Here is a 21,871-nt window from a genome sequence, read left to right as displayed (position 1 = left end):
TCCACAATGGCTGAATCTTCAGCTAAGGTGGCTCCAATGGCTGGAGAACACTGGAATAGTTAAACTGGGGTTGTATATCTGGTGTTTCGATACTTGCTGTCTATACTTGGATTTCTTTTTATTTTTCTTTTCTCTAATTAAGACTGAGTTTGACTCTGTCATTCAGGCTGGAGTGCAGTGGTGCGATCTTGGCTCACTGCAATCTCCGCCTCCTGGGTTCAAGCGATTCTCCTACCTCAGCCTCCTGAGTAGCTAGGATTACAGGTACATGCCACCACACCCAGCTAATTTTCTGTGTTTTTTGTTTGTTTTGTTTTTTTTTAGATGGAGTGTCGTTCTGTCGCCCAGGCTGGAGTGCAGTGGCACGATCTCGGCTCACTGCGAGCTCCACCTCCCGGGTTCACGCCATTCTCCTGCCTCAGCCTCCCGAGTAGCTGGGACTACAGGTACCCGCCACCATGCCGAGCTAATTTTTTGTATTTTTTAGTAGAGACAGAGTTTCACTGTGTTACCCAGAATGCTCTTGATCTCTTGACCTCTTGATCCACCCGCCTCAGCCTCCCAAAGTGCTGGGATTACAGGCGTGAGCCACCACGCCCGGCCAGTTTTCTGTATTTTTAGTAGAGATGGGGTTTCACCATGTTGGCCAGGCTGGTCTGGAACTCCTGACCTCAGGTGATCCACATGCCTTGGCCTCCCAAAGTGCTGGCCCTAATTTTCGTATTTTTAGTAGATATGGGGTTTTGCCACATTGGCCAGGCTGGTCTTGAACCCCTCACCTCAAGCGATCAGTCCTCCTCAGCCCCCCAAAGTGCTGGGATTACAGGCGTGAGCCACCGTGCCTGGTGTATAGATGGATTCCTTGATTCTTCTTCCCTTTGCCTCTGCTGGGGCTGGAGTGTCCCAAATTGCTTCTTCACTCATTTGTCTAGTGCTTACGCTGGGATGGCAGAAACAGCTGATGACTGAACATCTGTTTCACTCCATGTGGACAGCTTGGGCTTCCTCACAGCATGGCAGTTTCAAGTTAGGCTTTTTATGTAATGTTAAAAAATGAAGACTTTTTAACAAGAAATCCAGCCTGACCTATGATTTATAACAACATTCACTGAAATAGAGCACACTATCCTTCATTTATTTTACCAGTCAAGAAAAATGTGCCACCTATTTGGAAATCCTCTATCAGGCCTGTTTTTTCCTTCCAAGTTTCTTATGCCATTACTCAAATTAATATATAGAGCACTAGTTCTCAATTTTGGCTGCATATTAGAATTAATGGGGAGCTTTAAATAGCTGGACTGTGGCCCAGACCACAACTGTAATCCCAGCACTTTGGGAGGCTGAGGTGGGCGGATTGCTTGAGTTCAGGAGTTCGAGACCAGCCTGAGCAACATGGCAAAACCTGTCCCTAACAAAAATACAGAAGTTACCCAAGTGTGATAGCATGTGCCTGTGGTCCCAGCTACGCAGGAGGATTACTTTAGCCCAGGAATTCAAGGCTGCCGTGAGCCGTGATTGTGCTACTGCGCTCTAGCCTGGTGACAGAGCGAGACCCAGTCTCAAATAAATAAATAAAAAGCTTGGCCTGAGGCCCAGACGAAACACATTAGAATTTCTAGGAGATGTGGTAACCAAGAATTGGAATTTTATTTTATTGAGACAGATTTTGCTCTTGTTGCCCAGGCTGGAGTGCAATGGCGCAGTCTCAGCTCACTACAACCTCTGCCGCCTAGGTTCAAGCAATTCTCATCCCTCACCCTCCCAAGTAGCTGGGATTACAGGTGCCCGCCACCACACCCGGCTAATTTTTCTATTTTTAGTAGAGACGGGGTTTCACCGTGTTGGCCAGGATGGTCTCGAACTCCTGACCTCAGGCGATCCACCCACCTCGTTCTCCCAAAGTGCTGGGATTACAGATGTGAGCCACTGCGCTCGGCCAGGAATTGGAATTTTAGAAAGGTCCCCAGGTGATTCTAATGTTGACCAAGGTTCAGACCCTCTGATATAGATGGTGAGTAACTCTTCCATCACCAGCAGCTTCCAGGAGTGTCTCATTAGTGCACAACTGCCAAAAGTGACTATGGGCCAAGTAACTGGTTGGCCATGTAAGCCAGGTCACGGAATTGTAGGAAACCTTGACTGATGGTGAAAGACTGCCTCCTGTCTTTCCCGGGCTGACTCCTGTTCCCCATGGCACCCTCTTCTGTTTTGAAAGTCGCAAGACCACTGAAGAACCTGCAGCCTTCACTCCCTTGTTACAGCCAGAACGATACATCTTTGCATACAGCAGCTGTGGCCAGTGCTAGGTCTGACTCCTACCCTGCCAGTCCTTTCCTCGTTAAGCAAAATGGCTTAAAGGACAGAAAACATGGCACTTTGAGGAATAACATAAACAAATCGTCTGCTCGCTTCCTAGGGGAAGCTCTGAGACCCTACCCACAATCCTTACCCCATTGGAGCTATTTGCTTCAAAGCTTTTCTCTTTAAGAGCAATGAGGGTCCAACATAAGCAGAGCACTTAGGGAAATTTGGCAAACCCTGAATTTCTGGGAGGAAGAAACAGAGGGGTACCCTCAGGAAGGAGGAGGATTGTGGGAGTGTCTGTCTTCACAAGCTCTTGACAAATAGTACAAGTGACTAGGGATTTCTCCTAGCACATTAGAGCAGGCAGGACAGACGGGAGGACCCACCCCTTATGCTCCCAGCCAACCTCCCTGCAGCAGAACCTACAACCTCCTTCTTCCCCTTTCTGGATAAGATTTGTTTCTGAGGCTGGAGTCAGTGCCTTCAAACCACAGCCAGAGGTAACCTTGCTAATTATGCCCCTTTCCTTGATCTTTTTTTGAAATGAAATGGTTCTGTTACCAGTAGAGGGTCTTGACACAAATTTTCCAGGTTCTTGGCGTTTTGAACAAAGAACTGGACAAAATGCACAGCAAAGCAAGGTAAGAATGAAGCAACAAAAGCAGAGATTTATTGAAAATACATGCCACAGTGTGGGAGCCGGCCAAGCAGCAGCTTAAGGGCCTGGATGTAGAATCTTCTTGGATCCTAACACTCCCTATAGGTTTCCCATTGGCCACTTTGTGTTCACTCCACATAAATTAAGTGGAGGCCCACAAAAGTGAAGTTACAAAGTTTCACTTCAGTGGTTGCTTTTTGCAACCAATCAGAGGTACTTTCAATTTACCATCTGCCCGTCAGAAAGGGTGGGCATTGGCAAAGGGAGTAGCCTCTGATCCTTTTGTTACTTATGTGTGGAAAAGTTGGGGTTTTTCTTTTGATTTAGTTCTAGGAAGTCAGGGTGAATTGGCTTTCAGTTCCCTGCCTCCAGACCCTATTCTGCCTCAGTTCAAATACACAAAACCTAACAAATACCTATATGACCACCATCCACAACTAATCAATGGCAGTGTCTATTTGTTTGACTTTTTTTCCTATTTTACAAGAAGCAAAAGCACCTCTGGACTCTCCACCAGACAGCTATGTGCAGCCACTCCAGCATGGTGTTCTCAGGGTAACTAGACTTCTTACACCGGCTCCACGTGCAAGTTCTCCTAGCAAACAAGATAGAGATTTCAAGGCCTTTTATGACCTCACCCTGGAGGCCACACCACATCTGTATTTCATTGTATTTCATTATATTTCATTGGTAGCAGTCACAAGCTGCCCAGATACAAGGCAGAGGGACAGACGCCCCACTTCTTGATGGGATGAGTGGCAAAAAACATCTGTGACCATGTTTAAAACCCAGATTTGGCTGTTACAGGTTTGTGAATTTTTTTTTTTTTATTTTTATTTTTTTTGAGACAGAGTCTCGCTCTGCTGCCCAGGCTGGAGTGCAGTGGCCGGATCTCAGCTCACTGCAAGCTCCGCCTCCCGGGTTTATGCCATTCTCCTGCCTCAGCCTCCTGAGTATCTGGGACTACAGGCACCTGCCGCGTCGCCCGGCTACATTTTTGTATTTTTTAGTAGAGACGGGATTTCACCGTGTTAGCCAGGATGGTCTCGATCTCCTGACCTCGTGATCCGCCCGTCTCGGCCTCCCAAAGTGCTGGGATTACAGGCTTGAGCCACCACGCCCGGCGTTAAATTTTTAAACGTTAAAAATTATTAAAAAAAAAAATGGCCGGGCGCGGTGGCTCAAACCTGTAATCCCAGCACTTTGGGAGGCCGAGACGGGCGGATCACGAGGTCAGGAGATCGAGACCATCCTGGCTAACACAGTGAAACCCCGTCTCTACTAAAAACTACAAAAAACTAGCCGGGCGACGTGGCGGCGCCTGTAGTCCCAGCTACTCGGGAGGCTGAGACAGGAGAATGGCGTGAACCCGGGAGGCGGAGCTTGCAGTGAGCTGAGATCCGGCCACAGCACTCCAGCCTGGGTGACAGAGCGAGACTCCGTCTCAAAAAAAAAAAAAAAAAAAAACCCAGGAGACAAGGTCATGGAAGTGTGTCCCTCCCATTCACTGACCAAGGCGAGGGGCCTCTAGTCCTTCGCTGCTGACCTTCAGCTTCCCTTCCTCTTAAAAACGGGTCCTAATTGGGGAGAGATGGCTGAAGAGTTATCATAAAAATACCAAGTAGGAGCCAGGTGCAGTGGCTCACATCTTTAATCCTAGCAGTTTGGGAGGACAAGGTGGGAGGATTGCATGAGCCCAGGAGTTCAAGACAAACCTGGGCAACATAGCAAGGCTCTGTCTCTACAAAAAAGGAAAAGAGTACAAAGTAGGGCCATTTAGTATGGTTTCATGTTTATTAAAGGTCTTCAGTTTTAGATTTTTGAAGTTATCACCAGTAAAATATCCAGTTGTGGTCTTGTGTTGAGTGTTGAAGATGTTATTTAAATGCAGATATGTAAAATATACCACAATTTTTGTGCTATTTTAATTTTCTAGGAGTCTTAAAAAAATGTGTGGCTACTGAAACTGTGCCCCAAAGAGTTAAAGAAATGAGTAACTAACAGAAATTCTTGAGTCTGCAGGATGGCAGATGAGAAACAACTTGCTGGCCAGGTGCAGTGGCTTACGCCTGTAATCCCAGCACTTCGGGAGGCTGAGGTGGGTGGATGACTTGAGGTCAGGAATTCGAGGCCCGGCATGTTGGTGGGCGCCTGTAGTCCCAGCTGCTTGGGAGGCTGAGGCAGGAAAATCACTTGAACCTGGGAAGCGGAGGTTGTAGGGAGCCTGTATCATGCTATTGCACTCCAGCCTGGGCGTTGCAGCTAAACTCCTTCTCAAAAAAAAAAAAAAAAAAAATTGGAAAAGAGAAGAAACAACTTGCTGAAATGCTGACGAAATGCTGAAATTCCTTCCTTATGAGATAGAAGAACAACAAGCAGAAATCTGTTGGAGCCAATAAGGCTGACTGGAGTCTGCACAGAACGAGCTTGCTGACAGCACAGCCTGAATTTTCACCACAGGTTTCATGCTGTTCCTGAATTCGCACGAGACCCATTGCATAGCCTGAAGAGATAACTGTGAAAGCCCAAGGACTTTCCAGATGTCCTCTTTCCTTCCACTAATCACCTACTAATCTCAGAATCCACCACCTGAACCTTTTCTAATAAAAATAACTGCCTTAAAGCCAACACGGGACAGCTTTGAGCTTGATATTCTTGTCTCCTTGTGAGTCGACTTGCAATACAAAGCTTTTCTTTTTTCAGAAACCCAGTGTCATAGTATTAGCTTCTAGGGTATCAGGCTGGAATGCAGTGGTGCGATCATGGCTCACTGTAGCCTCGATCTCCTGGGCTCATGCGGTCCTCCCACCTCAGCCTCCCAAGCAACTAGGACCACAGGCATTTGCCACCATACTTGGCTAATTTTTGTATTTTTTTTGTAGAAATGGTATCTCACTATGTTGTCCTGGCTGGTCCCATGCTCTTGGGCTCAAGTGATTGTTCTGCCTATGCCTTCCAAAGTGCTGGGAAATGCCTCCCAGACTGGAAATATGGGATGGCTTCCCAGTTGTTAAAACACCCTGATTTGGGAGCTGATTGCTTCTCAACACTAAGGAAAAGCTAAGAGCTGAGTTTGCCTTCCCGTTCTGTTCTCAGGTTTCTCTCCTTATAGAGAGGTTCTGATCATCTACAAGTTTGGCTAAATCTGGGGTGTTTCCACTGATTTCCTAAATGTTTATAGTCTTTTTTTGGTAAAATTGATGATTCAATTTTATTCTCCTCTGAAGTAACAATAGATGCAGAGTTGGACATTTCTTCTGCTTTGAAGAATCTGCATTTTCTCTCCTGATCTCAAAACCTGTAAGAAGAAAAAGAAATTGCAGATATCACCTTGTCCAAGGAGAAAGAGAGAGGCGGAAAATAGAGTTGTATTAAAGTAGTAGAGAAAAAATAGAAACTGCTAAATAGAATCCCAAAGGCTTTTATTCCAAGTAAGGCTGAATTTTTCTTTTCTTTCTTCCTGTTTCTTTCCAGTGAACACTCACCTCTCCTGGAGTCAAGTCATTGTTTCTTTCCTTTGGAATCCTCCTATTCCTGCACCCATGGCACTTCTCTATGCTCCAATGGGAAGTACAGGTCAGGGTTTGGGACTGGATATACTGGTCATAAGAAATACAGGGAACATGATAGTCTGGGTCACACTGATTTTTCCTGAGTTCAGGCTTATTTCCAGGACATATGGCCTCTCCATATTCATTTCCTTCTAAATTAGGATTATTTCACCTGGAGCCTCTAACAGGCAGTTGGCTTTTTTTGAGACAGGGTCTTGCAGTGTCTCCCAGGCTGGACTGCAGTGGCACAAGCTCAACTCACTGCAGCCCAGGCTTAAGGGCTCCTCCCACCTTAGCCTCTGGAGTAGCTGGGACCACAGACATGTGCTACCATGTCCTGATAATTTTTTAAAAATTCTGTAGAGAGAAGGGCTCTCTCTGTTGCCCAGGCTGGTCTTGAACTCCTGGCTCAAGCAATCCTCTTGCCTCGGCCTCCCAAAGTGCTAGGATTACAGGTGTGAGCCACTGTGCCTAGCATAACAGGCAGTTTTTCAACATTAGAACAAAATCTAGGAGTGCAAAAGGCTTACTGCAAAAATAATAAAACAAACATTAGAACAAAAACAAAATAGGGGGAAGATCCTTTTGTGCTCAATTCAAAGCTATTTTCCAATCGCTGGGAAGAGGAGTGAATTAATTCTGCTAACGTCAATGCACTGATTTAGTTTTACCTCATTTTTTGAATATTTTGATAATAAAATTATTTAAGTTAGAACCAAAATATCAAGTTAATCGTCCTAAAATTCTGACTATATTAAAACTGAGAACTATTCTCTTATTGAATCCAAGAGAAGAGAGAGGTAAATGTGGTAAACTATGTCCTGGATTAATTTCAGTTAAGAGACTTTCAAATAAGAATTGGTATCTGAGGCCGGGCGCGGTGGCTCAAGCCTGTAATCCCAGCACTTTGGGAGGCCGAGAGGCGCGGATCACGAGGTCAGAAGATCGAGACCATCCTGGCTAACACGGTGAAACCCCATCTCTACTAAAAAATACAAAAAAAAAACTAGTCAGGCGAGGTGGCAGGCACCTGTAGTCCCAGCTACTCGGGAGGCTGAGGCAGGAGAATGGCGTAAACCTGGGAGGCAGAGCTTGCAGTGAGCTGAGATCCGGGTGGGCGACAGAGCGAGACTCCATCTCAAAAAAAAAAAGAATTGGTATCTGAACTGGTTTGGTTGGCAACCAGCAAAAACAATCTTTACACGTTTGTTTTAGCTGAAGCCTAGAATTAGATTGTCTTGATATTAACCAAAAAAAATATCTAAGAGTGTTTCCATCAATCCAGAAAATTAGTAAAATGTTCCCCAGTGTGGTCTCCCATGTGTCCTGCCATGCCTTCTCTGGCAAAAGTTTGGGTTGTACCCTTTTTCCAAGTTCTTTCTTCTCCCTCCTCATCTCTGACAGTTTACTGGTCTGAAAAAAAAAAAAACAAAACAAAAAACGCCGGGCATGGTGGCTTATGCCTGTAATCCCAGCACTTTGGGAGGCTGAGGCGGGCGGATCACCTAAGGTCGGGAGTTCGAGACCAGCCTGACCAACATGGAGAAACCCTGTCTCTACTAAAACTACAAAATTACCTGGGCATGGTGGCACATGCCTGTAATCCCAGCTACTAGGGAGGCTGAGGCAAGAGATTCGCTTGAACCTGGGAGGTGGAGGTTGTGGTGGGCCGAGATCCGTGCCATTGCCCTCCAGCCTGGGCAACAAGAGCAAAACTCCGTCTCAAAACAAAACAAAACAAAAATAGGTTGGTAAATAGTGATCTAATATGCAAATAGAGGAATACGTCTAAATGCTAACATTATCAAACAATATTAGTAAGACAGTTTGGTTAACGTTAATCCAAAGGAAAATTTAAACTCCAGAACATTTAATCAAAATATAAGTGGAGTAAAATGCGTCATATACCTTTTCATGAAGAAAAGTAATATATTTCATATTAATAAAAATAAAATGCATTTCAAATGAAATGCCATTTAAATTTGCTATTTTTTTATGATCAGATTTCAAAGCTAGGAATAGGATCAAAGAGCATGTGGTACAAGTAAAAGAAAACCCTAAGTCCAGTGCTTTGGGAGGCTGAGGCGGGTGGGTCACCTGAGGTCAAGAGTTCGAGACCAGGCTGGCCAACATGGCAAAACCCTGTCTCTACTAAAAATACAAAAATTAGCTGGTGTGGGGGTGTGGTGCCTATAATCCCAGCTACTCAGGAGGCTGAGGCAGGAGAATCACTTGAACCCAAGAGGCGGAGGTTGCAGTGAGCTGAGATCCTGCCATTGCACTCCAGCCTGGGTGACAGGGCGATACTCCAGGTACTGTTCTAAGCATCCTGTGTAGCTCAGCTCATTTCTTCCTAACCCAGTGATATGAGGTGAGGTGCGTATAGTATTCCCTCAAAATAGATGAGGAAACTGAGGTTTGGTGAAATTACATAATTTGCCTGAGATTACATAGTAAATGTCAGAAAAAAGTGGTTTTGAGGCTACAGTCTAGAATCTATGTCTCTTGAAATAGGAATGTCTAATGATCGTGCCACTGCACTTCAGCCTGGGCAACAGAGCAAGACCCTATCTCAAAAACAAAAAACCAGGAATGCCTAAAACCACCAGAATGGTCCTAGGGAGCAAACAAGATTTTCCAAACTGGACCTTGAGTGCTATCGGGTCGCTGGCTCTGCATTTGCCACGACAGCCTGTGGATCTGTCATCTTCCCTGGAATAAAATAAGAAAAAAAAGGCAGGGCGTGATGGTTCACGCCTGTAATCCTAGCACAGTGGGAGGCTGAGGCGGGCAAATCACTCGAGGTCAGGAATTCAAGACCAGCGTGGCCAACATGGTGAAACCCCGTCTCTACTAAAAATACAAAAATTAGCCGGGCGTAGTGGCGGACACCTGTAATCCCGGCTACTCAGGAGGCTGAGGCAGGAGAATCGCTTGAACCCAGGAGGGGTAGGTTGCAGTGAGCTGAGACTGCGCCATTGAACTCCAGCCTGGGCAACAAGAGCAAAACTCCGTCTCGGAAAAAAAATAATAATAAAATAAAATAAAATATCAGTACTCTTTTCACCTAGTCATCCCAAAGCGACCTCTTCAATCCCATATTACCCTCTACTATCATGGTAACCTCACCTTTGGTGACAGACTAGCTGTGTGACCCCAGGCAAATGACTTATCTCAGTGCCACCACCTGTTGGAAGGGGCTGGTAATAGCATCTGCTTCATACAAACGTGTTTTCTGGATCGATCTGCATATAAGCGCTCAACACACGGTAACTGGTTGTCAGATTCAATCCCAGGACGCTTCCATTTGCGGATCTCACGGCCCGGAGGACCTGGGCTGCCTCACAACTGGGCAGCCCCGCTCACCGACACACACACAAAAAGCCCACAACCGCGCCCAATAGGGAATCGGCCCTGCGGCCCTCCTGCCACTCGCCCCCAACTATCAAAGTCCACGGCGGAGCTGGAGGCAGATCCTGCCCTTGCTGGGCTGGGCAAGAGACTGAAACTTGGAGAATGGCCTGCAGACGCCGCACGTCTCGGGCAGGTTTAAAATCCGGTCTAAAATCGGAAGCAGGTGCCGCGAGCCCGGCCCTGAGCACTCCTCTGGGACGTCCAGCCGCAGAAGAGAGCCCAAAGCCCAGCAGGGGGTCTCCGAGGGACTCGGGGCTTCAGAATCGCCGGGCTCTTGGGCCCTCGCCCAGGGCGCACGCGCAGTCGCGAGGCCGCGCCGCGGACTGCATCTCCCAGCAGGCCCCGCGCCGCAGGCCACGCAGCGCTACTAATTGGCGGGCGGCTACCTCCCTAGCCTCCCCGAGATGCCGAGGAGGCCGCAGGGGCGAGTGGCACCATCTTTAGCCAGCCCAGAGTAGCCGAAGCGGGTGGGGCCTGGCTTGGGGAAGGATTCATAGGGGGAAGCTTATTAACAATTCAGATATCCAGGCCTCGCCCCGACACGGACGCACTGGAGAGCGCGTGGCCCTGGGATCTCCGTTTTCCCAAGGCCTCCGGAGTAATTCTAACCCAAGGTGCCCGCCAGTCACAACCGCCTCGGGCTTTTCTTCGGTTGGATCCAGCGGCCCTGCCCCCAGCCACTCCCAGAATCTCAGGACGCGGCCGGTGGCCACGCTTCTCGTCTCCAATTGGTCCCTCGCTCGTCCCGCCCCCGCTGGCAAATCTTCCCTTCTCATTGGTAGATGGTGAGTGTGTGGCGAAACCTGACCCAGTGGGCGCTGTAGGTCGCAAAACGTGACCCGGAAGTTGGTCACGAGCAGGCGCTGTGGGCTTGTGGACGCCTAACTCCCGCGCTGAGACTTCCGGCGTGGGAGCAGAGGTCTGAGTGCTGCGTGGGTCCCCTGTGGGGTGAGAAGCGCGGCGCTCGGTTCTTGTCTCGGGGAAGTCCTGGCACGGACGGGCTACGGGGCCGGCGTGGCGGCGCCTGGGACCGACTGAGGCCTAGGCGCCGGAGCCGGCCGCGCCTGGGCTGGAGCGGGGCTCCTTGGCGTGGACTGGGAGCCTCCGGCCCTGGGCTGCAGCCGGCGCCGTCTATCCTTACACGGGTTCAGGGCGCCTTCGTAGGCGGGCACGGCTGGTTTCGGGCTAAGGCGCTCTGGAGACCCGACGATGGCGTCGGGCCCGAGCTCCCAGGAACGGGAAGGGCTCCTGATAGTGAAGCTGGAGGAGGACTGCGCCTGGAGCCAGGAGCTGCCCCCGCCTGACCCAGGGCCGAGCCCTGAGGCCTCCCACTTGCGCTTCAGACGGTTCCGCTTCCAAGAGGCAGCCGGTCCTCGCGAAGCCCTCAGCCGGCTCCAAGAGCTTTGCCATGGGTGGCTTCGGCCTGAGATGCGCACAAAAGAGCAGATCTTGGAGCTGCTGGTGCTGGAGCAGTTCCTGACCATCCTGCCCCAGGAGATCCAGAGCAGGGTGCAGGAGCTGCATCCGGAGAGCGGCGAAGAAGCGGTGACCCTTGTGGAGGATATGCAGAGAGAGCTTGGGAGACTGAGACAACAGGTGAGAGAGAGAGATAGCTGTTTTATCTGTGGTTTTGTTTAGCCCCGAGGACTGGGACATTGCGCCCCCGGTCGAATTCAAGTAAATTGCCCTGAGTAGACCTTACATGGGGAAGAACATCCCCAAATGAACAGAAAGCAGTGAAGAGTGCCCTGTTTCCACGCGGAGGCAGTGTCCCTGCAACAGTTAGTGTTAGCCGGGGAGTTAGATCGCCAGCATTCAAATCCTCAATCTGCTAGTACTAGCTTTGTTACTTTGGCAAGTTACTTGATGTCTTTCGGCCTGTTTTCCTATTCGTAAAATGAGAATATTAACATACTTTATAGGGCTTAGAGGGAGAGCAGCGTGTAAAGTTGTGATAACACTACTAGCTTATAATGAGTGCTTAGTACTTGTTAGCTGTTGTTATATTAGGGTCTACGGTCTGGTCTTCTGCAAAGCTGGGCCTCCGTTAATTGTGAACTTTGAAAGATAATTTGGCACCGAGGCGCTGAGGTCATTGGCCCCCAGGGCTACGCCAATTTAGCTTATCCTGTAGTGAGGAATAGAAGCAAGCACCTAGGAAAGGTGGGGAGAGCAGAAGGGAGTGAGGTGTATCTTAAGAGCTGTGTGGGGAAGATGTGCTCTGGGAGTGGGCCCTTTCCCTAATCTCTCCCCCTGCACATGGGATCAAAAAAGCCTTTAGTGTGAACCATTTTTCTGTTTCCTGGGCCCTAAGGGATGGCCTGAGTTCTCTGTTGAAGGCTTGCTCTCAGTATCCTGTACTAATTTCCCTTCCCCTTGGGCCCTGTTGTGATGATGAGTGATGTGGGTTGGTTCCCAGGTCACAAGCCATGGGCGGGGAACAGAAGTGCTTTTGGAGGAGCCTTTGCCTCTGGAAACAGCACGAGAGTCACCGAGCTTCAAGCTGGAGCCAATGGAGACTGAGCGAAGCCCTGGCCCCAGGCTGCAGGAGCTGCTAGGCCCCAGCCCCCAAAGGGACCCCCAGACTGTAAAGGAGAGGGGTGAGGCACAGTTATCTGGGCAGGTGGGAGGGAGGAGGGGCTTGGGGGTTGCCCCCCACACAAGCAGGAAGTCGCACTGGTGCGAAGGAGAAGGAATTTCTGGTTAAGGTTCACACATGTGGAATGAAAGACCTGCAGTTGGTGGTGTGGGTTCTCCTGGGGCTGGGGGAAGGGAAGGGAGTCTCAGTAGAGCCCTTTTTTATGCAGAACAGAGGCAATTTAGAACCACTTGAATGATGAGGGGTTTGGAGTGCTACTCTTGGTATTCCTTCCCTCTAACCCTGTCATTTTGGATATCAGTTTATTAGGCCTCTGGGCAGTTTAGTGTCATCCCCAAAAGCAGAGACTGGGTGTTGGGGAATGGATACTGTGTTTTAATAATCCTTGGGTTGCCAAGAGTTAGGAATGCCATTCTCATTATAATTTCTGTCACCTTCAGCATTATCTGCTCCCTGGCTTTCTCTTTTTCCTCCTGAAGGGAACGTGGAAGACAAGGAGATGACTGGGCCCCAGGTGATGTGGAAGTTTCCATTGTCTTCCCCCAGCACCCTTCCTCTGCTGAGTGTTGGGGGTGGGGGGTTCTCCACATGGAAGGTCCTTTCTCCCTTACCACAGTGTCTGCCCCACTGCTTTGGCTCTTTCACACCTCACTTGTAGACCTGACACCCTTCTTCCCCTATGACGTGTGCTTGGCATCCCTGAATTTTGCCCCTTTAACCCATGATTCTGCTTGAATTGTTCTTGGTGCATCAGGGGCTAAAGGAGATCTTGTGCTGTTTCAGTTGCCTGAGAGCTTAGAGGACGTGGCAATGTACATCTCCCAGGAGGAGTGGGGGCATCAGGATCCTAGTAAGAGGGCCCTCTCCAGGGACACGGTGCAGGAGAGTTATGAGAATGTGGACTCACTGGGTAAGGACTTCTTTTCCAGGGATGATGACTGCGCCATTTCTGACCAGGGTTCTGCCCCTTATTCATTCACCTCCTGGACACAGACTCTGAGTTTTGCCAAGAAGCCTCCACAGGAGACTTCCCTTTGTCTAAAGTTCCCTGTATGAGAGTCATGTATCTGCCAAGTGGCACAGTTGGCACAGGCAGCCCTGGACTGGAATCCCAGCTGCCAGAGCCTAAGGCGAGTCTGAGCCATATGGACTTCCCAGGGCAGAGCAAATCCAGTGCAGTGACAACCTGCCAGCGTCACACACATGCAGTGTCCCAGGATGCTGGGGGGGCTCTAAATGGTTAATTCCTTGCAATTTTGAGATGCTTATTCTTCTGAGCTTGCCAGTGTTTCCTGTGCTCCATTACTGTTTCTGGGCTTATCCCCAAAGACAAAAATTTCAGGCGTAGTGGGATCAACATTCCAGCCTATCGTCTCTCACAGACCATAAAAATTCAGAAAGCGGGGAGGGTCTTCTGGAAATTTGGAAACAATGTATAGCTCTAAATCATAAATTAGGATGCACCTATGTCTTGTACTGTTACTCAGAGTTTTAAAATTATGCCTGCGGAATATGACACACTGACATATGGTTGGATTTAGGTGGAGGATATGCTGATACGTATTGTACAGTTCCCTCAACTTTTCTGTATGTATGAGAAATTCTTTTAATGAAAAGTTTGGGGAAGTCTTAAGACTGTGTGTACATTATGATTATACCTATGTTGAAACACACCAGTAGAAAGACTCACTGCAGGCTGGGAATGGTGGCACCTGTAATCCCAGCACTTAGGGAGGCTGAGATGGAAGGAGTGCTTGATCCCAGCCGTTCAAGACCAGCCTGGGCAATATAGGGAGACCCTGTATCTTTAAAAAAAAAAAAAAAAAAGTATCCTGGTGTGGTAGTGTATACTTTTGTAGTCCCAGTTACTCAGGAGGCTGAGGGAAAAATCTCCTGAGCCAGGTAGATCAAGACTGCAGTGAACTATGATGATACCACTGCACCTCAGCCTAGGTGAGAGTGAGACTCTGTTTCAAAACAAACAAAAAAGACACACTGCACATTGTTTCCATATATCAGGTTTGCCTAAAAAGTATCACGATTATACATTTGTTGACACTAATTCTGCAAACGTAGTCTCGGCTCACCATAACCTCTGCCTCCCAGGTTCAAGTGATTCTCCTGCCTCAGCCTCCCAAGTAGCTGGGATTACAGGCATGCGCCACCATGCCTGGCTAATGTTTTGTATTTTTAGTAGAGACAGTTTCTCCATGTTGGTCAGGCTGGTCTTGAACTCCTGACCTCAGGTGATCCACCCACCTCGGCCTCCCAAAGTGCTGGGATTACAGGCGTAAGCCACCGCACCCGGCCTTTTATTTTTTTCTGCTGTGATGTCCAAAGTTGAACATGGCCCTTTTAGTGAGAGATTGCTAAATAGCAGAAGATCAGATTACAGCTTGTTGGAATTAAACTTCTGTTGGAGTCCATGTTTGCTGGAGGTGGAGGTTTTTGTTTTTCTTTTTGGCACAGCACAGAAATGGCACTTGTGGGTTTTAATCTCATGGTCGTCTTAGAGCCCTGGGTCCTTTTCTGATTGTCTGTTATATTTTCTTTCCTTGGAGTTGCCCAGTCAAATTAGTTCTATTTTGTATTTATGTGTAGAGACAAGGTTCTTTTATGATATTAAATGGATTATTCAAGGAACTGACCATGTTCATTTTATAGTTGTTTTAATTACAGTAGTGTACATTCTCATTGCAAGAAAACATTCCAGCCGGGCGCGGTGGCTCACGCCTGTAATCCCAGCACTTTGGGAGGCCGAGGCGGGCGGATCGAGAGGTCAGGAGATCGAGACCATCCTGGCTAACATGGTGAAACCCCGTCTCTACTAAAAATACAAAAAACTAGCCGGGCGAGGTGGCGGGCGCCTGTAGTCCCAGCTACTCGGGAGGCTGAGGCAGGAGAATGGCGTGAACCCGGGAGGCGGAGCTTGCAGTGAGCTGAGATCCGGCCACTGCACTCCAGCCTGGGCGACAGAGCAAGACTCCGTCTCAAAAAAAAAAAAATTAGCCGAGCTTGATAGCAGGCGCCTGTATTCCCAGCTACTCGGGAGGCTGAGGCAGGAGAATGGCATGAACCCAGAAGGTGGAGCTTGCAGTGAGCCAAGATCGTGCCACTGCACTCCAGCCTGGGTGACAGAGCGAGACTGCGTCTCAAAAAAAGAAAAAAAAAAATCTGGCCGGGCTCAGTGGCTCACGCCTGTAATCTCAGCATTTTGGGAGGCTGAGGCAGGCAGATCACTTGAAGTCAGGAGTTCGAGACCAGCCAGGCCAACATGGTGAAACTCCGTCTCTACTAAAAATACAAAAATTAGCTGTGTGTGGTGGTGCATGCCTGTAATCCCAGCTACTTGGGAGGCTGAGGCAGGAGAATTGCTTGAACCCGGGAGGCAGAGGTTGCAGTGAGCTGAGATGATGCCACTGCACTCCCGCTTGGGCGACAGAGTGAGACTCTTGTCTCAAAAAAAATTGTCTCCCTCCCCTAATTTCTTTCTCTAGAGGTATCCACTGGGGACAGTTTGTGTATATTCCAAGCAACTGCTGTCAGATTTATGGAGCATTCTGTATCTATCCACTGAGAGCAGGGAACAAGACTATCTTTGTTTCCCTACCCTGGTAGAGGAAAGTGGCAATACAGAAATCTGTTTCTTTCATTGTGAACAGAGTCTCACATTCCCAGTCAGGACGTCCCAGGCACCCAGGTGGGACAAGGAGGAAAGCTATGGGATCCCAGTGTCCAGAGCTGCAAGGAGGGCCTGAGCCCCAGAGGCCCAGCTCCAGGTAAGGAATGAAGACGAGTGGCCTGCCCAGCAAGCAGCAAGGTTCTCACAGTTAAGAGTGAGGCATGATTTTGTTTTGTTTTGTTTTGAGATGGAGTTTCATTTTTGTTGCCCAGGCTGGAGTGCAGTAGTGCGATCTTGGCTCACCACAACCTCCGCTTCCCGGGTTCAAGCGATTCTCCTGCCTCAGCCTCCCAAGTAGCTGGGATTACAGGCATGCACCACCACGCCCTGCTAATTTTTTGTATTTTTAGTAGAGTCGGGGTTTCTCCATGTTGGTCAGGCTGGTCTCCAACTCCTGACCTCAGGTGATCCACCCGCCTCAGCCTCCGAAAGTGCTGGGATTACAAGCGTGAGCCACTGTGCCCAGCAGAGTGAGGCATTTGAGGATTTGGGTGCAGGGCCAGCCCACCACAGCTGCCAGAGAGGTACATTATGTCCTTTCCCCCCTGCCATTCTCCATCCCAGTGAGGCAAGTAAGGATCCCAGGGTGCAGAGTTCAAGGAGGCCCTTACTCTTGAGCTCACTTGTCCCACCCTAGTCTCAGCCCTGCTCCATCCCACCAATTCCTGAGGGGCAGAAGCGAGAGGCTCAGCTGGAAAGGAAAATTGTAAGACTGGTCTCGGCTCTGATTCCTTGACCAGTGGCCCCACCCTTTATTCTGATGCTTCTCCAGAGTGTTTTACCTTTAGGAGAGGATGGGAGACTGAGGTAGAAGCAGCCCTTCTGGGCCGCTGACCTAACAGGCAGCAGCAGACAGGTGGGATTTTCTTTTCTCCAGCATAGAAATAATATACGGGTTTGGTGTCTCTCTTTCTACCAGGAGAAGAGAAATTTGAGAACCTGGAAGAAGGTGTTCCGTCTGTGTCCTCTGAGAACACCCACCCTCAGGTGCTGCTTCCTGACCAGGCCAGAGGAGAGGTGCCCTGGAGTCCTGAGCTGGGAAGACTTCGTGACCGGCAGCAAGGGGATTGGGCGCCTCCCCCAGAGGGTGGAATGGAGCAGGCCTTGGCAGGAGCCTCAAGTGCCAGAGAACTGGGGCGACCGAAGGAACTGCAGCCGAAGAAACTCCATTTATGTCCCTTGTGTGGCAAAAATTTCTCTAACAACTCAAACCTAATTAGGCACCAGAGAATCCATGCAGCTGAAAGGCTGTGTATGGGCGTGGACTGCAGTGAAATCTTTGGTGGGAACCCACGTTTCCTGTCACTACACAGAGCACACCTGGGAGAGGAGGCCCACAAGTGCCTTGAATGTGGGAAATGCTTCAGTCAGAACACCCATCTGACTCGCCACCAGCGCACCCACACGGGCGAGAAGCCCTATCAGTGCAACATTTGCGGAAAATGTTTCTCCTGCAACTCCAACCTCCACAGGCACCAGAGAACACACACAGGGGAGAAGCCCTACAAGTGCCCTGAGTGTGGGGAGATCTTTGCTCACAGTTCCAACCTCCTTCGGCACCAGAGAATTCACACCGGAGAGCGACCTTATAAGTGTCCCGAGTGTGGGAAAAGTTTCTCTCGGAGTTCACACCTCGTCATTCACGAAAGAACTCATGAGAGAGAGAGACTTTACCCCTTCTCTGAGTGTGGGGAAGCCGTGAGTGATAGCACCCCCTTTCTTACAAACCATGGAGCCCACAAGGCAGAGAAGAAGCTCTTTGAATGTTTGACTTGTGGGAAAAGCTTCCGGCAGGGCATGCACCTCACCAGACATCAGAGAACACACACAGGAGAGAAACCGTATAAATGTACCCTTTGTGGGGAAAACTTCTCTCATAGATCCAACTTGATCAGGCACCAGAGAATCCACACAGGAGAAAAACCCTATACCTGTCATGAGTGTGGAGACAGTTTTTCACACAGCTCCAATCGGATTCGCCACCTGAGAACACATACAGGCGAGAGACCCTATAAATGTTCTGAATGTGGAGAAAGCTTCTCTCGGAGTTCCCGTCTTATGAGTCATCAGAGAACTCACACGGGTTAGTAACAGTGGGGTTTCTCTTTGGCCCCAGGTGAGGTCGCATATTCAGAGGAGCCTGTTGGCAAGAGCTGGTATTCCCTGCCCAGCCAACCAAATGACCTCTGCATTCTTCAGGTAATTGGGGCTCGTTGAGAGGGAGGTGCAGAGGCAGCAGAGGATTGGCACAAAACTGAAAAGGAATTCCGTCTGCATGAGAAAGAATAGCAAGTCTCTGAGGTGACCTCAGGGTGGAATTCTCTGTTAAGTCCACCCTGCCCCAGGGTGCTCCTGCCCTCTTGGTCTTTTTAGCCAAGGTGTGATTTGGGCACCTGATGTCCAGTTTACCTTAACAACTTTGAGAGTCCATGTCATGATTTTGATACTTCTTCTTCATTTGGGACATTCAGCAGGAGCATTTGGGCTTCTGGGGCCCCTGAGACCAAAGAAGAGGGGCCAAGTGCCCTGGGAAATCAGCTGAAGGTCAACAAAAGACTGGTTGTGAGTTGCAGCTATCCTGAAGGCCCCAGTTGGGAAGCCATGGGCAGTCCAGATGAAGCCACCAAATGCCCTACGATGGCCTAACAGGAGTGCCCATTGGCAGATCACATATGTAAATGTGACCTCAGACAAAAAGGAACCAGAGGACCAAGGGCAATAATAAGGTGGAATTTGCAGGTCAGCCCAGGAATTGGCAGAGGAAGTGGGTGTCCGATAACCCCTTGTCGAGAATGAGATTCCCCCACCCATGTGAGAAAAATAAACAGCTCTGGAGTCTTGTTCCTGACTCCAGAGGAACAAGAGCGTTCCAGGAAAGAGAGATTCCCTGGAGAATTGAAAACGTGGATCCTAGGGGGGAAATTAGGGATTGTGTCTTTCCCTGTTGAAAATGTTTGGATAGGAATAAATATCTTCAGGAAACATACATGTGTGTGAGTCTTCATTGAAAGCCTCTGTCTGGAACCCCAAGTGTTGATCTGTCTCCCCTCTGCCTTGGTCAGAGGCCCTGCTTTCTCAAAGAATTACTGGGTTGGTCAGGAAGATTCTGACAAGGCAGCAGACAGGGAGAGGCAGGTGAGGGCCTGGCAACCTCCAGGCTGGGACTGCCGTATGGTAACAAAAGATCAAGCCAAATGGCTGCTGGGGTGATGCTGTCATAGGGTCTCTAGAAAGTATTCATTCCTTCTGCAGTCTATAGCAGTAAAATGTTTCCAATTCTTTGTTTAGAATGTTTCCATTCTTGTTCGGTAGCTGAGGAAGATCTGACTCTTGGAGGACAGGATATTCTGGTCTTGCAGCTGGTTTCCAGGGTGGACTCTAAGATAGTCCCAGTATAATTGAGTTATTGATTATTAATGGTGGGAAGATATAGGGGATGGCAAAATTATTAAGGGAAAACATTTATTTTTTGGTAGAGATGGGGTCTCACTATTTGCCCAGGCTGGTCTTGAGTTCCTGAGCTCAAGCACTCTTCCCATCTTGGCCTCAAAGTGCTGCGATTACTAGCATTACATTTTAGAATGGCATATCAGAAATAGCAATTCTAGTAGTGCGTATCTGTGGGAAATGGGGGAGTATTCTAATAGCAGGAAATCAGATGCCAGGAAAACACCTCAGGATACGGCTCTGGAGGAAGATATCCAGCTGTTCTTTGGGTGAAAAAGATGAAGAAACAGTCCTTTGGCAATAGGTTGATGGATATAGCAACTGGAAGTCATGGAAACAGCACTCCATTGCTCCTCCTCTCAGCCCTGCCTTAGTTTGAGTTTTTCTTTGGTTGTCTGAGCCAGTTTTTAAATATCTCAGTATTTCTCATTTCTGTAACTTCCTCTTAATCAGCTTGTTCACAGGAGGGGGGCAGTGGTGGTGTGGGGGTAGGGCAGGGAAGTGGAGGCTTAGGATTAGATCAGTGTAGGATCAACAGTGGTGGGAGCAGGAACATACTCCAGTGGAGCAGTGCAGAGTCAGCCAGGCTGCTGATGCCATGAACTGGGTGGAATGTAAAGCTGGTTTTCCTACAAAGCACTCTGGTTAAGATGGCAGTTTATGTGGACAGACTGGAAAGCGCCCCTTCCATCTACTCTCCCTCCCTTGGTAACATCACCCACACAGATCTTATGATGTGGTCCAACTGATGCTTCTCATACTTCGAACACTGCAGCTTGAAGCTAGAAAATGACTCGCAGGTATTTGCCCTAAAAAGGCGTTCCAGTGGAACCCTTCACTCAATCTTCAGTCTAGTTCCCCTTCCAGCAAACTTCACATGTGTAGCTGTTCTTGGCTTGTTTTAATGAGATGGCATCACAGAAAATAAATACATAAAGCAACACCATGCCTGGCATGTAAGAAATTTGTGCCAACTGTCGACAGATGATCCAAAAGATTTCCTTCTAAGCACCTAACACTGACTGAGGTCACTAAGAACACACTGGCAGGAATTTCAGGGACTGATGACATCTCCTTCCCTTGTACTCGTTTCAGAGAGCAGGTCTGATTCCCTTACTGCAGGCCCCCATGAAGTCTGATACGGTTTGACTCTGTGTCCCAAATCTCATCTCTAATTGTTATCCCCACGTGTCAAGGGAGGGACCTGGTGGGAAGTGCTTGGATCATGGGGACGGTTTTCCCCCATGCTATTCTCGTGATACTGAATTCTCCCGAGAGCTGATGGTTTTAAAAATGTGGCAGTTCCCCTTCACTTGCGTGCTTGCTTCCCCTTTGCCTTCCGCCATGATTGTAAGTTTCTTAAGGCCTCCCCAGCCACAGAGAACTGAGTCAATTAAACCTCGTTTATAAATTACGCAGTCTCTGTATCTTCATAGCAGTGTGAGAACTAGGTCACTGCAAGAGATGTCCAAGTTAGTGCTTTTTCATACATACTTTTTTACATTAATACTTTACCCACTAGCGGTCTTGTAAAAGAAGCCAAAACAGTTTGAGTGGCATTTATATCAAAGGGAGACTAGCCCTGGGACAATAAGGACCTCTAGCCCCTAAGTCCAAATGGGTACAAAGGGGTCTTGGGAGATGTGGAGTGACCGTGAGCAGCAGCCACACATCCTTAGCAAAGGTAGCACATGAAACCAGCAGGAAGACTGGTGGGTGAGAAGCAGTGCCACATCTAAGCAGTGTGAAAAGGCCTGGCAGGGTCAGGCTGGGGAACAATACCGACAAAGCCAGAGGTGGGACAGACTGGAAGAGTTTTAAAAGCACTGAATTTTTCAGAAAAACCCATCAGAAGTCACTTTAAGAGTTTTGATTGCTGTAATGAAAGAACTTTTGGGTCTCAGCACCATAATCTGAAATTTGAGGGCTTAGACGCAGCATTTTTGTTTTGTTTGAGATGGAGTCTTGCTCTGTCCCCCAGGCTGGAGTGCACCGCAAGCTTCCGCTCACCGCAAGCTTCGCCTCCCGGGTTCACACCATTCTGCTTCAGCCTCCCGAGTAGCTGGGACTACAGGTGCCTGCCACCACGCCCCACTGTTTTTGTATTTTTAGTATACACTGGGGTTTCACCACGTTAGCCAGGATGGTCTTGATCTCCTGACTTCGTGATCCGCCCACCTCGGCCTCCCAAAGTGGTGGGATTACAGGCGTGAGCC

The 21,871-nt window shown here is 48.8% G+C and overlaps 1 protein-coding gene and 1 long non-coding RNA gene across 5 annotated transcripts; both read left to right on the top strand.

Annotated features, from left to right (window-relative positions):
• The first annotated feature begins 1,845 nt into the window (after positions 1-1,845).
• Positions 1,846-5,448, top strand: LOC115895205. The gene is made up of 3 exons (XR_004055362.1): positions 1,846-3,769; positions 4,899-5,060; positions 5,327-5,448. It is a non-coding gene; the product is annotated as an uncharacterized LOC115895205 (long non-coding RNA).
• Positions 5,449-10,476: 5,028 nt separating this feature from the next.
• On the top strand, positions 10,477-19,194 carry ZNF263 (zinc finger protein 263). Of its 4 annotated transcripts, none has more exons than XM_030924573.1 (6): positions 10,503-11,523; positions 12,347-12,527; positions 13,006-13,040; positions 13,310-13,436; positions 16,189-16,305; positions 17,128-19,194. In XM_030924573.1, the coding sequence occupies exons 1-6, from the start codon at positions 11,137-11,139 to the stop codon at positions 18,294-18,296; spliced, it is 2,016 nt and encodes a 671-aa protein (XP_030780433.1). In that variant the 5' UTR covers positions 10,503-11,136; the 3' UTR covers positions 18,297-19,194. The 4 variants fall into 4 exon arrangements, with proteins under 4 accessions (XP_030780434.1, XP_030780433.1, XP_010374358.1 ...); XM_010376056.2 differs by having other exon boundaries at positions 10,506-11,523; positions 12,967-13,040; XM_030924574.1 differs by lacking the exon at positions 16,189-16,305 and having other exon boundaries at positions 10,477-11,523; positions 12,967-13,040.
• The last annotated feature ends 2,677 nt before the right edge of the window (positions 19,195-21,871 follow it).

Source organism: Rhinopithecus roxellana, chromosome 20 (assembly GCF_007565055.1).
Source record: "Rhinopithecus roxellana isolate Shanxi Qingling chromosome 20, ASM756505v1, whole genome shotgun sequence".
Lineage (NCBI taxonomy): Eukaryota > Metazoa > Chordata > Mammalia > Primates > Cercopithecidae > Rhinopithecus > Rhinopithecus roxellana.
This window is presented reverse-complemented; position numbering and strand designations above follow the sequence as displayed.

Excerpts from the sequence above, each read along its gene's own strand:
- ZNF263 (XM_010376056.2), top strand. The coding sequence starts at position 11,137 with ATGGCGTCGGGCCCGAGCTCCCAGGAACGGGAAGGGCTCCTGATAGTG. Across the intron at positions 12,528-12,966 it reads CCAGACTGTAAAGGAGAGGG|CATTATCTGCTCCCTGGCTT; the intron begins GTGAGGCACAGT and ends TGTCACCTTCAG. Across the intron at positions 13,041-13,309 it reads AGGAGATGACTGGGCCCCAG|TTGCCTGAGAGCTTAGAGGA; the intron begins GTGATGTGGAAG and ends GTGCTGTTTCAG.